The sequence below is a fragment of the Elgaria multicarinata genome, chromosome 7 (assembly GCF_023053635.1).
Source record: "Elgaria multicarinata webbii isolate HBS135686 ecotype San Diego chromosome 7, rElgMul1.1.pri, whole genome shotgun sequence".
NCBI lineage: Eukaryota > Metazoa > Chordata > Lepidosauria > Squamata > Anguidae > Elgaria > Elgaria multicarinata.
Genome location: NC_086177.1, coordinates 41,595,143 through 41,611,900, shown reverse-complemented (window position 1 = coordinate 41,611,900; position 16,758 = coordinate 41,595,143). Strand labels below are relative to the sequence as shown.

At 42.1% G+C, this 16,758-nt stretch overlaps 1 protein-coding gene across 3 annotated transcripts in view; it reads left to right on the top strand.

Moving 5' to 3' along the window:
- The window catches only part of ATP9B (ATPase phospholipid transporting 9B (putative)), a 170,298-nt gene that overhangs the window by 11,999 nt on the left and 141,541 nt on the right, over window positions 1-16,758 (top strand). For all 3 annotated transcript variants that reach the window (XM_063130467.1, XM_063130466.1, XM_063130464.1), the window contains exon 2: window positions 1,673-1,846. In XM_063130467.1, coding sequence (XP_062986537.1) covers window positions 1,673-1,846 — 174 coding nt within the window. The remainder of the gene's footprint in view (window positions 1-1,672; window positions 1,847-16,758) is intronic.

Sequence of the window (16,758 nt, the reverse complement as noted above, 5' to 3'; positions counted from 1 at the left end):
GAAAAGGTCAACTAAAATAATTAAGGGGCTGGAGCCTGTCGACTATGAGGGAAGATTACAACTGGGATTATTCAGCTTCGAAAAAAGGCTAAGGGGAGACATGATAGAGGTGTACAGAATTATGCATGGTGTGAAGCATGTGGATAGGGAGACATTTTCCTCCCTCTCTCAAAATCCTGGAACCCGGGGTCATCCCATGAAGCTGATTGGTAGGAGATCCAGGACAAATAAAAGGAAGTACTTCTTCACACAGTGCATAGTTAAATTATGGAATTCACTACCACAAGATGTAATTTGGATGGCTTTAAAAGGGGGTTAGATAAATTCCTGGGGGAGAAGGCTATCAATGGCTACTAGCCCTGATATTTATATTATATTATTTATTTATTTATTATATTACTTTCATCTTGCCCTTTAGCCAAAAAGGCTCTCAAGGCAGCTTACAAAAATATTTCTTAAAACAGTCCCTGCCCATAGGCTTACAATCTAAAAAGCATGACACAAAAGGAAAGGCGATTGGGAGGGAGGAGGGGGCGAAGCAAATTCAGGCACTTGATTCTTAATTGCAAAATTCAGCAGCTGCTTCCTTTCCCTTCTGATGACCTCAGCAGAGACAGTTGGTAGCAGAAGGGAGAGGGCTCTCAGCTGGAGCTGGACCCAGGCATGATGGAAAGGTGCCTGGCTGCTGCTTCCTTTCCTTCTCAATGGCTATGTGCTATCTCCAGTACTCGAGGCAATAAGCCTGTGTGCACCAGTTGCTGGGGAACATGGGTGGATGGATGCTGTTGCACCATGTCCTGCTTTGTTGGTCCCTGGTCAACAGTTGGCTGACCACTGTGTGAACAGAGTGTTGGACTAGATGGACCCTTGGTCTGATCAAGCGTAGCACTTCTTATGTTTGTAAAACAACCGTGTGGTATCTTTCAGGCATTTTCTCTGCAGCCTAGATTTTAGAGAATAATCTGCAATATGACTGTAAATTGAGCAATATTTGCCGGATATGTTGCTGCTCTAAGATATGACTTGCATCTTAGTGGTGTTATCATCATTTACAGCAAACTTCCTTTAAAAAAGGCATATTAAGCAAGCATGATATTTGCACTTTCTAAGAATCTTGTTACAATTTAGAGAAGTTCATTTTCCTTTGATGTACTTGATTGTATTGTATTATATCTCAACTGATTTGGGAGGGTCCGGTGACCCTCTGGCTTGATTCACGCAATCAACACATCTTAAACAAGCCACAGCTCCTTGTTTAAGCTGTGGCATGTGCCACCGGGCTCCATTTGCCTATTACCCGCCCAGGCATGGCTTGTTGTGTCACCTGAACCTGGACAAGATGGCTTGTTTGAAGGGGAAACAACCCTCAAATAACCCAACAGGCCATGGGTTATTTGGGGGTTGTTTCCCCTGCAAACAAGTTATGACACCCAGGTTCTGACGACATGACTAGCTGCATCCAGGTGGATTATAAGGATAATAGTGTCCGGCATGAGCTGCAAGTTAATAAGCTACTGTGGCTTGTTTAAGCCAAGGTGATTGTGCAAACCAGGTCTCTGCCATTGGAAGAAGGAGAGAAATCTAGTTCGGGGAAACTCATTTCCACCAGCATGATGTTGGATGGAACCCGTTGTATTCAGTCTAATGCTCTTATTCATTTTTATGTCAACAGGTACCAGGTAGAAGACGAGTTATCTCATTTGGATGAAATGCCCCTAATGATGTCAGAAGAAGGCTTTGAAAATGATGAAAGTGATTACCATACTTTACCAAGAGCCAGAATTTCTCAGCGGAAAAGAGGTTTAGAATGGTTTATCTGTGGTGGCTGGAAATTTCTTTGCACCAGGTTTGTTGATAATTCTATTTTTTCATTTAACTATGTGATAGCTTGATTTCTGTGTTGAGATTAAATAAATACAGAGTGGTTTATACACAGAAAGTAATTTAAAACAAAATTGTTCTAGTTTAATAAATCAAGTACTTGAAAATTGAGAAACAGTGGGTGGGTTTGCATGATCAAACAAGCTACTGTGGCTTGTTTAAATCAGTGGCATATTCTGGGTGCCATTACCCTAATTACCTACTTGGAAGAGACTTGATGTGTCATCTGAACCCGTTTGAAGGGGAAACAGCTATCAGATAAAACCACAACAGGCTATGGGTTGAGGGTTACTTTACCCTTGAACAAGCCATATTGTCTGGGTTTGGACTAGATGACAAACTTTGCCCTTGCGCTAGCGGCGGCTGGCACATGCTGCTGATTTAAACAAGCCATGATGGTTTAAATAAGCTGTGGTGGCTTGTTTTGATTGTGTGAGTAAGTTCAGGCACCTATGAAATCTGTGATTGGGAGAATGAACTGAAGTGGGTGGAAAGTACTTTTTCTTCCTTCCCTTCAATCCCAGAGCCAGCATTAATACCTGGCATCCTTGGACAGCTAGTAAGACCCTAACACTCTGGCAGAGCCCATTGCTAATGCATGTCCTGTCCCTACTTAAATTATCTGGTGGTTTTCCTGGCCCGATAGCTGGAACTAGCCACCCTTAAGCTCCCACGATATCCCTACCTATTGTCACTCTGGGGCATTGTAGGAATTTAAAAGAGTTGCTAGACCCAGCTGTTCAGTGCTGCCACCACAGTCAGGTAAGCCTGCCAGAGCCCAAGCACCCCTCAAACTTGGAGCTGATCCTGACTAATTGATTCTTTATCAGAAAGAGGGTGATAAAAAGACATGTAGATAATCGTTTGCCTTCACTCTTTTCTTTCTCACCCCCTTTTGCATTCCTAAACCCTTCTTCATGACTTCTTTGGGCATGTCTACACCAGGTTTTCCCCCCCGGAGTTGTCCCTGGATTGTCCCTATGCGTCCACATGATGCACAGGGGATCCCGGGAGCAACCAGGGACAACCCCTCCATTTTCACGGGTTAACTGGTTGCCCAGTTATCCCAATTTTGCCTGCAGTCCCGGGACTGTCCTGAGACCACGGGAGGTGTGGACACCTGTCCTGCCTGGTGCCTGCTTACTCGTGAGTAAGTGCAGCACCAGAAATGGGCACAGAGCCGTGCAGTGCAGCTCTGTGCCCATCAGGGGAGGGGGTTTGGGGGGCGATTTCAGGGGGGAATCTTTATTTTTCATTGGAGCAGGGTGTTGCTCTTGCACAACTGGCCCCACTGCTTCCTCCCCAAAATGGTGGCTGTAACGTCCCTGCTTCCTCTCTGGACGTTGCGCTCTGTTTGTGAATCCAGGGGGAGATCTCACGATCAGCATATCACGAGATCCTCCCCCCTCCCTCCCTCTACACCCTATGGTGTAGACATGCCCTCTCTGTATTCACTTCATCCCTGAAGTAGTCATTAGAGGGAAAGGGGAGTTTGCTTAGACACAGCGTCCCAAGAACCTTAGCATCCTTCTCAGTTATTATTATTATTATTATTATTATTATTATTATTATTATTATATTTATTATATTTATTTGTGTCCCGCCTTTTGCCCAATACTGGGCCTCAAGGCGGCCTTACAAAGGGGCAGAAGTAAGATCCTTCTACTCCTAACCATGATTGGGAGACTGGGATCATATTGTAGGGTCACTATCCTCCTCCCCCTTGTCTTGCACAAATATTCCTCCTTCCTTAGAGTTAACCATGGTGCTAGATGCTGATGTCCAAATCATGTTTAGTATTAATTTAATGCAAACATAATACTACACCATGGCTAGCTTCAAAAACGAGAAGGGGATGAATCCTCCAGCACACTTTCCTACCCAGTATGAGATAGTATTCTTCTACACATAAGATAACAGACCCTTGTGTAAATTCATTAGTCTTTAAGGTGCACAAAGCCATTACATGCTGTAATCCTTACATTTTTGGGGGGCTTCAAAGAGCTGTAGGATGAGAGATCATTTGCCAGCAGTCTTATGATTCTAGTACTTTCTAGGGATGCCTGTGTTACATAATGAAAAAGAAGTTCACAGTAGCTTTCAAACATTTATGTATATTTTAGTTTAATTTTGAATCTGTAATAAAATTCTCAATTTCTATATGCATTGTTTTCCAGTTTTGAGACTGTAGCAAGGATAAAATTAAGTTTCAGATTTGTTGCTGCTTGCAGTTAAGGAGAAGAAGGTTTAGTTGATTTTCCAGTTTCCTTTACTGGTTATTGTGTTCATTTCGTTACCATCAGTACTTTTTTGAGTTCCTGCTTTATTCTAAATAACTAGCTGTTGCTGCTGATCTTCTTAAAATAGTCTGCCAAAATATTCCCTTTCCTAGCATGTACTAGCTCTACAATTTTTCATTAGTTTAGGGATTAGAATGGGCAAAAATCCCATTTGCAGGCCTCATGCTTAACTTATTTTTTATGACCTGGAAAGAGAGATGGCAATACCCTTTCACTGATGTTCCCGAGAGCCTTAACACTAATTCACTAACAGTGGGTAATATCTGTAGTTGATTGATGTTGGTGAAAGGGGAAACGTAAATTCATTAACTGATGATAAGTTAACATTTCAGTTTTAAAGGTTAAAAAGTACATGTAACTGATGACTCTGGAGTGAATACAAGTTAGAATTATCTCCTGGTACTCTGCTGTCATTTATAAACCTCTTGTGTTGAACTCTCATGCTTGACTTTAGCAGAGTCTCTTGAGTAAATTAGTCTTGTATTGTCAGTAGCTCTCCTTTTTAGATGTGTATTAAATGTACTTTTTCACAATAAAAATCTGCTTTACTCAGTACTGCACCATGTGTCTTCCTTTACACAGAATTGCAGTCATTTTTATTAGTTTTGCTGTGCCCCCCCAGTTTTCAAGTACTTGTATACAATCTGTTGATATTTACGTTTCACTTTGAATAAAAAAGACTATATAGAAATATTAATACATTGAATAGAATTATGATGCATTTGGTGTCCAAGTCTACTATCTAACCTAATCTCTGTTAACAGTAGTAAAATGGTATGATGAGAACAACCTAGACAATAGAGTGAATATATATTTAGGCTCTTACAATATGGGGTTGTAGAAACTATGCCAAGGATAACAGTAGCACAGTGTATTCCTTACACTCCAAGGATCCCTTGCTATCCGCTGAAATATCTGGGGAGCGCTTGGAAGTACCGTATTTCTTAAATAATAAGACATCGATTCTAAGACGCACCCCATTTTTAGAGATGTTTATATGGGGGGAAAGTATTCTGCCATGCCCGGCAAAGCCTGGGCATGGGGAGCGGATTGCGGGCAGATAAGGAAGGAGATGTGGCCAATTCTTATTGGGCCAACGGTTTTGGTGCCACAGGGCTGGGACAGGTTACAAGTAAGCCAAAAACGAGGCACCCCTAATGTCGCAGGCGCACGTTGCCCGGTGGGCTGGGCCCTGCCAGGCGGAGGGTAGCTGCCGGGGATGGGGGCCAACCGGGGATCACGTGCAAGGGTCCAGAGGCTTTATCAGCTGCCACCACTTCTTGTGGGGAGCGGGAGGGGGTCGTCCGCGAGGCGCCCACCTTTGGGCCAGCTCCAGCTGCCAGTGCTGAGGGGCCTCTTCCAGGCATGGCTAGATAGGTCATGGAAACTCCCTGAGGCGCGAAGGAGCTGGCCGCACGTGCACTGCCACCCCCTGCCCAGCAGTGGTGGAGAGACCCCCTCTCCCACACACGTCACGTGAGAAAGGCGCAGCTGCGAGTCCCGGAGTGTGTCCCGCCCGCACTCCGGCCCAGCAACTCACCTCCCGGGCGTCGCCTCTGTCTTCCCGGCCGGCGCTGCTGCATCTCCTCTGCCCACCTCGCACAACCCTCCACGAGCCCTGCGGCGCCCGCCTGTCAGCCCCAGCCCCATGCGTGAGGCAAGGCAAGGCATGCGCCAGGCCCGACGCGGCTGGAGCTGCATAGCCATGCCCACTGGGCCCAACTCAGCCAGCTGTGCTTGTGGTGTGGCGGGCGGGGCCCGCTTAGGGCTCGGAGCTCCGTTGGCGAGTGTGTGAGCCCAGTTAGCTCTGGGGAGCACAAATAGGCCCAGGGCAACCGCGAATTGTCACTGAGGCCCCCAATCAGGCCATGCACATTCCCCAGCCTACATTGTGAGTGCAGAGCCACTTAGGCGCTCAACAAGCCCTTGAGCCACCTGGGCATCGAGAGCAGGGTGGAGGGATAACAACACACTTTGCAGGCGATTCTAAGACACCATCGATTCTAAGACGCAGCCAGTTTTTAGAGATGTTTTTATTGGGGGGAAAGTGCATCTTAGAATCGAAGAAATATGGCAGCTGTATGTCTTGTGGATGGAGGTGGTTGAGCCAGCACAATAGGGTATAGGTAGCAGGGTTGCCAGAAAATTAGTTAAAATGAATTTGAAACCTTATACAGAACATACGCTGTACAGAATATACACTGTGCACTCTGCACAACAAATGATTGTGCACATACTCAAAGGGGGATCCTTATAAGTATTATTTATTAAATTTATATACCACCCCATAGCCGAAGCTCTCTGGGCGGTTTACAAAGGTGAAAAACAGTGAGCATTAAAAACAAATATACAAAAATTTTAAACCAACAAGCATAAAAATAACAATATCCATTTAAAACAACTATTCTGGGGTCAGTTAAAAACACAGCATATGTTGTAAACTGCCTGGGAGAAGAGTTAATTGGTACCAATGTTGGGAAGAACAAATGTGGGAGGCCATGCAATGCAGGATGGGTTAATTATTTGATTGCATGTTTAATTGTTGTTGTTTATTCGTTCAGTCGTTTCCGACTCTTTGTGACTTCATGGACCAGCCCACGCCAGAGCTTTCTGTCGGCCGTTGCCACCCCTAGCTCCCCCAAGGTCAAGTCTTTCACCTCCAGAATATCATTCATCCATCTTGCCCTTGGTCGGCCCCTCTTCCTTTTGCCTTCCACTTTCCCTAGCATCAGCCTCTTCTCCAGGGTATCCTGTCTTCTCATTATGCGGCCAAAGTACTTCAGTTTTGCCTTTAATACCATTCCCTCAAGTGAGCAGTCTGGCTTTATTTCCTGGAGTATGGACTGGTTTGATCTTCTTGCAGTCCAAGGCACTCTCAGAATTTTCCTCCAACACCACAGTTCAAAAGCATCGATCTTCCTTCGCTCAGCTTTCCTTATGGTCCAGCTCTCGCAGCCATAGGTTACTACGGGGCATACCATTGCTTTAACTATGCGGACCTTTGTTGTCAGTGTGGTGTCTCTGCTCTTAACTATTTTATCAAGATTTGTCATTGCTCTCCTCCCAAGAAGTAAACGTCTTCTAATTTCCTGGCTGCAGTCAGCATCTGCAGTAATCTTTGCGCCCAGAAATACAAAGTCTGTCATTGCCTCCACGTTTTCTCCCTCTATTTGCCAGTTATCAAATGTCCACTTGTTCAGGGTCTGAAAGTAGTGGCCAAAAGCATATATATATTTGCAACTAAGATTGTAGTGCCAGAATTTGCTTTCCTTTCCCCCCTCCTCCTCCCTCCCAATCCCCTTTCCTTTTGTGTCATGTCTTTTAGATTGTAAGCCTGTGGGCAGGGACTGTCAAGAAATACTTTTGTAAGCAGCCGTGAGAGCCTTTTTTGGCTGAATGGCAGCATAAAAATGCTTAAATAAATAAATAAATAGCTCTGACTCTGCTTTCCCAAGGAAATGAGTAGCATTAGTGAGGTAATGATTTGGAGGATAAAAGGCATCATATGAATAAGTATGTCATGTCATATTCTTTCTGAAAGTAGCCAATCGTATTGGAAAAAGACAGCACAGTTATGGGCAAAATTTGTTAACATCCCAGTTACAGGGAGCAGATGCGTCTATACTGTTTCAAATTAGAGCAGACAATTATACCAATAATTTATAACACTGGGTAGATTGACTTGTATTTTTCCTCTGCCCTCCCAGTCTCCTTTTCTTTTGAGTTACATATTTTAGATTGTAAGCCTGAGGGCAGGGACTGGGATGTGTGTGTGTGTGTTTGTGTTTGTTTATCTTTCTAAGCCACACTAGAGCTTTGTGGCTGAAGGATGGGATAAAAATGCTATAAATAAGTAGATAATAGATTATCTTGTGTCTACCTCTTGTGAAAAGGAATTTTCAGTGTATACAATGTTGGCTTCTCTGCTTCCATAAAGAAGGTTGAAAAAGCTAATTTGTACCATATAATTTTCCCCTGTCTGTTTTTACTGAATTGAATTGTATCTATTGAATTCTATGCCAGGATCTCTTGTGTAAATTGATACCAGTGAAGCCCCCCCCCCTTTTTTTTCCTCTCTCTCCTACAGTAGCCTATTTTTGTTGGGAGCTTTTCACTAATCATTACGCACATAATACAATTACTATTTAGAAAATACATATCTGAACATGATATTCTGAGCATTTCACATACCTTAATGTAGAGACATGCTTGCATGTATTTAAATGTAGATGGCATTGAAAGATTGGACATCAAAAGGATAAAAAGCTGCAGGAATATTTTTTTCTTTATTTCAGATTTCCTCTAGAGTTTTAAAACTATGGAGCTGTTTACATTTTAAAAATGTCAATAACATCAATCTAAAATAAAATTATCTAAACTATTTTTCTTCAAATATTTTAAATCTGAATACACACTGAATTGCAAATGAGGAAACATGCAGTCTGAATAATGCTTACAATGTTAAAAGGACTCTTCCCTATGGGCATTTGAGCTGCAATGTTGCTAAATGTTCTAATTGTAATACTACTTTTTATACAGAAACCTTGCCTTCAAAATTGGTAAAATACTTGTCTATTATTTTCAGTGATCTGTCATACAATTATTTTCAGAAAAAAAATTCTTTATAACGTGGTTTCATAACTAGTTTTAGCTGTAATTCTTTCTCTTTATAATTTAGACAATACTTTTAGCTTGTGAAATTATAATGCGAATAGATCAATACTCTGGAATTCTTTGGAATAGGCTGATTTCTTTCTCATGAGACTTACATTCCAATTCTTATAAAAAACAACACTTTGTCCCAATGAAATGGTGTTGAATTGCATTTCCATATGAAATGAAGTGGATATCAAATACTTGGATTAATTTGGCCTGTACAGTTTCAATTAATCTGTAACACGTTTGTTGTGCAGAAGCATGGGAAAATGCTGATCTTTTAAGAATGACATGACTATTGTGTTGCTTTAGGCCTGAATATCAAAGCTACCTGTTGAGTATAATAATTACAGTATGCTCTCTTTAGTATTTAACAAGGAAAAGCTTATTCTTGGAGCCAATATAGAGCTTTTATATTATCTTATTTTAAATGAAAATCCTTAACTGTTTCCTTAAAGTTAAGCTTTACATTCATTAGGAGCTGGAAAGTGTCTCCCCCACCCTGCACTACGCACACTTCTAAAAAGCTTTGCTTTTGACTTGGCTGAAGGTGTTTCATATGTGAAATAGTAAGATGTGTGGTAAATTTATTTCATAATTGGGGTTTTGTTTTTTAAGTACATACCTACCACTAGAAATTTCTTTTATTTTGGTTTAGGCAAAGCAATGTCACCATGCACAGTATCTAATGCTGCCCATGTGCCACTGAAACCTACTGCTTGCATAATGGGAGGTGAGCAGTTCCTAAAGCAGCCCTGTGAATGAGCAAAAATGCTAGTTTCTGGACCAGGAAGGTCAGTGAAGCTCGCAGCCCCTAACTTCAACCTGTTTCAGCTCGTTTCCAGGGTTGCTGGAAAGCAGGTTTTCTGGAAATTTTTGAATTGTAACATTTCCTGGAAAATTTTACTATAAAAATTAGTCTAACTTGCGTAGGGTTATTTATACTGGAAAATTTTCCGATGCCCTAGAGCATCCTTCCCAAACCTGGTGCTCTCCAGATATGCTGGACTGCAAATCCCAGCATGTCCTAGCCACCAGGGCTATCTGGGACATGCTGTGAGTTGTAGTCCAACATATTTGGAGTGCTCCAGGTTTTGGAAGGCTGCCCTAGAGTGATCCAATTTAGCATATTCTTTTCTATTTAGTAAGCAACAAAGCTAAAAATAGAAGAAGTCCCCATCTTAATTTTTTTTGACCCAATACACTGCAAATATTTCACCTGAAGTGTTTGTGGAAAAAATAAAGTACAGTTAATGTGATTTAAATGTTATATTATGTAAAGGTTTGTATTGGAATACTTGTAAAAATATAAAGACAGTAATGTGTATTTCTTTTAAATTGTTTAAAAGTAAGAAGAAGAAAAACAAAGGTATTAAAAACTATTGAAACACTAATTCAACTTTCCCCAACCAGGTGCCTTCCAGTTGTATTGGAATTCAACTCCTAGTATCCCCAGTCAGCATGGCTGGACAGGAATGCTTGGAATTGTTGAATAACACATCTGGAGGGCATCAGGTAGGGGAATGCACCACTAAGTAACTTAACAATACAAAGAACTGTGCATGGTATACTGACAACCACTCATCTATTTCAGCAGAGTTCAACTCGTTTCTACTATAGATTGACTGGGCAGCTTCAGTTTCTCTGTCTCTATTTATTGACTAGGTTTGGATGACACAATAACCAACTTTGGTTTAAATAGTCAATGGTGGGTTATTTAACTCACTATTGGTTATCGTGTCATGTGGCAGGCACCATTGGTTATTTTGTCGGCCACCATTGGTTATTTTCATTGGCTACAGAGTCGCTAGGCAAAGTGGCTGCTGCCGCTCTAATCCAGCCACCAGAACTTGATTCCAAGTCCTGGTTAGTAATGGCAGGCTCCTGAACGGCCAGCATGGGCTTGGGGTGGTGTGTGTGTGTGTGTGTGTGTGTTTAATTTGGTTACCCATAGGAAAATCTGACATGTGTTTACAGAACTGTCAAAGAAGTTTGCAAATCTGGAAATGTTTCCACTTTGCTATGATTTTTGATTGACCAACACCCTGATCCTGAAGGCATCATGGCTTGACTTGCTTCTCTATATAAACTGAAATGTGTACTCTAATGGCAGGGGGTAGGGGATGCAATTCTATGCTTTCATGCTACTGAAAATCTACAAGGGTCTCTGCCCCAGACGCCCCCTTCATGTTTTCATATTTCTGTTTACTTTCTAGTATGGCATGGATGACCCCTGACCAGGGGGGTGATATATACGAAGATATAAGCATCACCCCCTTTTTGGCTCATCTGTGATCTCTCCATCCCTGCCTGATGGGACGTAAGAGTTTTGCACTGCCACTGCTCCTCCCCACCTGGGCAGCCAGCCGCAAAGCCCCTTGCTATGCCTGTGCTACATGCTCACCCCCTCCTTCTCCCTGCTCACCTCGACACCTTCTCCTGCTGCCACCTGTCCCAACACAGCCCCGACTGATGGTATTTGTGTGCGATACCTCCAGTGCTTTGTTCAGCATACTTCTCATAGAATCATAGAATAGCAGAGTTGGAAGGGGCCTACAAGGCCATCGAATCCAACTCCCTGCTCAATGCAGGAATCCACCCTAAAGCATCCCCGACAGATGCTTGTCCAGCTGCCTCTTGAATGCCTCTAGTGTGGGAGAGCCCACAACCTCCCTAGGTAACTGATTCCATTGTCGCACTGCTCTAACAGTCAGGAAGTTTTTCCTGATGTCCAGCTGGAATCTGGCTTCCTTTAACTTGAGTCCATTTTTCCGTGTCCTGCACTCTGGAAGGATCGAGAAGAAATCCTGGCCCTCCTCTGTGTGACAACCTTTTAAGTATTTGAAGAGTGCTATCATGTCTCCCCTCAATCTTCTCTTCTCCAGGCTAAACATGCCCAGTTCTTTCAGTCTCTCTTCATAGGGCTTTGTTTCCAGACCCCTGATCATCCTGGCTGCCCTCCTCTGAACACGCTCCAGCTTGTCTGCGTCCTTCTTGAATTGTGGAGCCCAGAACTGGACGCAATACTCTAGATGAGGCTTAACCAGGGCCGAATAGAGAGGAACCAGTAACTCACGTGATTTGGAAGCTATACTTCTATTAATGCAGCCCAAAATAGCATTTGCCTTTCTTGCAGCTATATCGCACTGTTGGCTCATATTCAGCTTGCAATCTACAACAATTCCAAGATCCTTCTCGTTTGTAGTATTGCTGAGCGAAGTATCCCCCATCTTGTAACTGTGCCTTTGGTTTCTACTTCCTAAATGTAGAACTTGGCATTTATCCCTATTAAATTTCATCCTGTTGTTTTCAGCCCAGCACTCCACCCTATCAAGATCACTTTGAAGTTTGTTTCTGTCTTCCAGGGTATTAGCTATCCCACCCAATTTTGTGTCATCTGCAAATTTGATCAGCGTTCCCTGCACCTCCTCGTCCAAATCATTAATAAAAATGTTGAAGAGCACTGGGCCCAAGACTGAGCCCTGCGGTACCCCACTTGTTGCCTCTCCCCAGTTTGAAAAGGTTCCATTGATAAGTACTCTTTGAGTCCTATTCTGTAGCCAACTGTGGCTACAGTTCTGTAGCCAACTGTAGCAGATATTCATAATACTGTGGAGGAAGGCTGCATCGGTGGCATCTTCTGTTGCTGTTTTCAATCCTTTACATTAAAACGCCATTTGCTCTCTGTTATGTTGCTTGTCCAGGAACCTCTCCAGTGTCCCTGGCTAGTTCCCACAGCTATCTACAGGTCCCTAATCTATACTCTCACACTGTTGCTGAGGAAGCTTCCTTGCAGATGACCCTGGAAGCTTCTCAGTACCTTTGGGAGCCTTTCACCCTTGCCAGCATGAATCCAAGCAGCATGGATCCCTCACAAAGCCAGGCTGAGGGTGTAGGATCATAGTCACTGTTTTCACGCTCCAACAGGTAAGGATGGAGACACCACGGATGAGCCAAAAATGAAATGGAAAATCCCTGTTTAAGCTGTCGCCCCAGGAGAGCGCGGAGGGAGAAAGAAACGCCCACGGCTGAAAATCGATTACTCATGGAAAGTGATGATGCTTCCACAATGCAGTGGCTGCCGGGATGGATTTTCAGGGGAAATGGCTGATGGGATACAAATGAGAGGACTGAGAAGGAGAAGGAAGGGCGAGTGACTCAATGCACTGTTGACTAACAGTCAGCACAACGCTGACCCTAAACCACGCCACGTTTGGTTATTTCTGATTGTGTGGGGAGTACCAGCAGAATAACCAACCATTGAGTTGACTGTTGTGGTGTCCAAACACAGCCATTAGTTCCATTTCACCCTGAGACATAGATGTATCTCAATATGTATTGTCTCATATGTATTCTCTCACATACATGCTAATCACCTGAAAACATTAATTGCAACTTTGGAACTACCAAGCTTGCCTAATATTGTGCTTAACAGTTGGCATCTATTTGTTGTTACTAATGAACTTATGAAACAGAAAAGTTTCCATGAGTAAAAAAAGGCGCGCAGGAAACTTTTTCAGCCACATCATTGTGCTTCAGGAAGTGCTGGTGATTGGTCCCAACAGGATGAGCAGAGGCGCATGAGTAGCATTGGATAATGCCCTATAAACTGATGAGTTTTATAAAAATAATAAAGACAAACTTTAACGAAGTCCATTCTTTCCCTCAAATAGCTTATCATTATGGCCTTACTGTGTTCTTTGTTAAATTTAGGGCACAATCCTATGGCAGTGTCCATAAGCCTCTGAACCTGGAGGTTTATGGGCATCTAATGGAAGAGCAGCGGAAGCAATCATCACTTCTCTGCAGCTCCTCCTGCTCTGCATTTTGGCTAGACAGGCTTTTTCGCCTGACTAACTAGGGCACATCAGAGTGGGGAGGAAGGAGGCTGGGGAGGACTCAGCTTCTCCAGTCCCCTCCCTCCCCACCGTTATGCTCCCTTTACCGGCTCTCCAGGAATCCGAATTATCTGATGTCCCCCAGACTCTGTCCAGGGGCCATAGGATTGTTCCCTTAATTTTACTGAAACATATGTATGCATGAAACAACAATGAGACAACTAACTAGTAAAACAGGGAACAAAACAACCCTTCTCCCTTGATAGGCCATTATATCTTTTCTATATTAAAAGTTGTAATTAATTTTTTCTAGTGGCTACATAAATTGAAATGGTATGCTATTATAAATGCTTTCTTCAGTGAGACCAGTTACTAAAGGATACTCAATTGATATATTGCAAGTTTGTGAGCAGAAGCATTGGTTCAGCCCCAAATGTTTAGCCTCTGTATTTGGGTATCAGATGACAGAGCTATATCCAATGTTGTGCAAGCAGATTTCTGCACGTGCGCTTTCCCATTCTATCCTCTTCCTGTACAACTCCAAAGCTGTAGGGAGTGGAGAAATCTGATCTGCACCATTCTTTTGGTGGATGGACAAAATCGCCCATAATTCTGTCCTGTCTAGATTGACCCAAAATGGCATTTGCATCTCATTTTATGTGCTGCCTGTGATCATAAGAAATTATATTTTGAATAAGTTTGATGCTAGAAGTCTGAGCCCATTAAAAATTCACTCTTAATACTTACAAGATTTTTTTCATGTTAGAGACTTGATCTTTGAGCAATAGATCTCATTAGCATCTTATTTTGTCAATAGTTGTATAAACATTTTATTCCTAAATGCATTTTTAATTCTAGATACTTACTTCAAAATATTTTCTGTAAATATAACTCCGTATGGTATGACTTGTACTGACTTATTCTTAATGCACCATTAAGCAGACCAAAGACACATCTTGGCAAAAGGGACACAACATCATCTCCATACAAACTGATAGGGATTTTTGTTTTAGATACCCAGGACTTGAAAGTATTGAATCCCATTTGCTTGCAATAAATACTTCAAAATTGAATTGTCAAAATCTATAATTATTTCCATCAGTGAGACCTCTTTGCATCTGAGGGCTTAAAGTGTGCTTATCTCTAGGTGCCAATCAGTCCTTTATCAGAGGCATCAGAACTGCTTAGTGGTGCCAAACTTTGTTCAAATATCTGTAATTTGTTTGCTAAGCTGATGAAGGTTTTGGCACCTGCCTAAGAGGGGAGGAAATAGTTGTTGCATGATTCAGCTTTCTAATTGTGAATGACTCTTCACTCAAACTATTGTTTTGTAATCTAAATTATATAGAGATGTTGAAATACTTCAATACATGTAGATACTGTATCATTATTGGGCAAACTTTAATAAATAATCCATATATTACAAGTTTATACGCTGGACTGAAGACAAACTAGTTTTTATCTATATAATATGGATTATGAATTCTGTGTCAGCTTTTCCAAGCTTGTGCTGGGTTTTTTAAAAGTAAATTTATATCTTTTTCATCACAATATTCAAGGTAGCTATTTGGATTGAGCAATTGTCTTGGTTGTGGTACAAATCTGAGGTGATTAGCCATTGCTTTGAAGATATTTGGACTGCTTCTGACACGAGGCAACTCTGGTCCGCAGCTAGCATGTCCCAAAGCTTTGAACTTGCTTGGAGCCTTGGGGTATGTGTTTTGTCCCAATTTGATACACTTTTGAACCGACTACAAGCTGTTCATAAAAGAAAATTGCCAGGGAGAGAGGAGGTGTAGTTTTGGGACTGACAGCTGTAGTTTACAATTAAGGAATGACTATAGTAGGGCTCTCGGATCAGTGTTTTGGGGAGGGATGTTGAAAAAAAGAGATTGGAAGCTATTTCATCAGTTCTGAGTTCTTTCCATCTGTTAGGAACAATAATGGCCAGGGAGCGCTTAAAGAGTTGCAGAGTGGTTGTACTTTTGCTTTTTTAAGAATCCAGTCCTGGGTTTTAGAAGTCCCTTGCATCCTAATGTTTTCCTTTACTTAAAGTTGCTGTTGCTTTAACTTGCTAATATTGAATCCTATATACACCCTTAGTTACTAGGTTTAGTTACTAGGTTAGCTACTTCCCTTAACCCGCCAGTTGAAATTCATCCAGTTCTGACCCAAAATGAAAAGTTACAGGTGTGTGGTTTTCCCATTCTAATCAATGGGGAAGTTATCTGGGGCTTTGAAAAATGCTGACGTGAGCTCCAACTGAGAACTGGACAGAGTGCAATGTTAGTCCACCTGCTATCTAAGATAGTAAAGCGGGTTCTGAACCAAATAATGCCATATTTTTTGGCACTGCTCTAAGCAGTTTTTGTCATGTCTGCTACTCAGAAACCTTGGATTTTACTCTTGGCATGGCTTATCTTCCATCTCCATGGCTGCTGCGATGATGCTGGATTTACACTGTGTAGATGTTACCATTTTTATAAGGTGACCTGGTTCAGACAACACGCTACACCATGCTGCTTAACCACAAAATGGTTCATGGAATGCAATGCATTCCCTTAACCATTTTGTGGTTAAGCAGCATAGTTTTAGCGTGTTGTCTGAACCAGGCCATTGTGAACAATTTGATAGTGCCATCACTACCCATAATACATATTCCTCCATCCTTTTTTGGCTGGTTTCGCAACTTTACAGCAATTTTGTTTTGAACAGTAAAAACTCTATTCTTTCTTCCAGCTGTGAGATAAAAGACTGATTCCATAAATGTCCTTGCATTTGTGACGCTACTGGAACAAATAAACGCACATTCCTTCCCCATCAACAAAGCATTTTTTCTATTGTTTTTAGAAATTTCTTTTAAGGACTGCAATATTAATCAAACCAATTTAATTAAACAAAGTTTTGTGGATTAATAAAAAAGTGTTCCAATTAATTGGGCCTGTCAGACTCAGCTGAACCTGGGAAAGCTCAGAAAGCATCACATGTTTCATTACTTTATGGACCTTTCTGATGCTCAATATGACTAGGGGAGATTCTTCTACCCTTTTAAAGGCCCTGAAGAATAGTGGAGGAATCTCCTT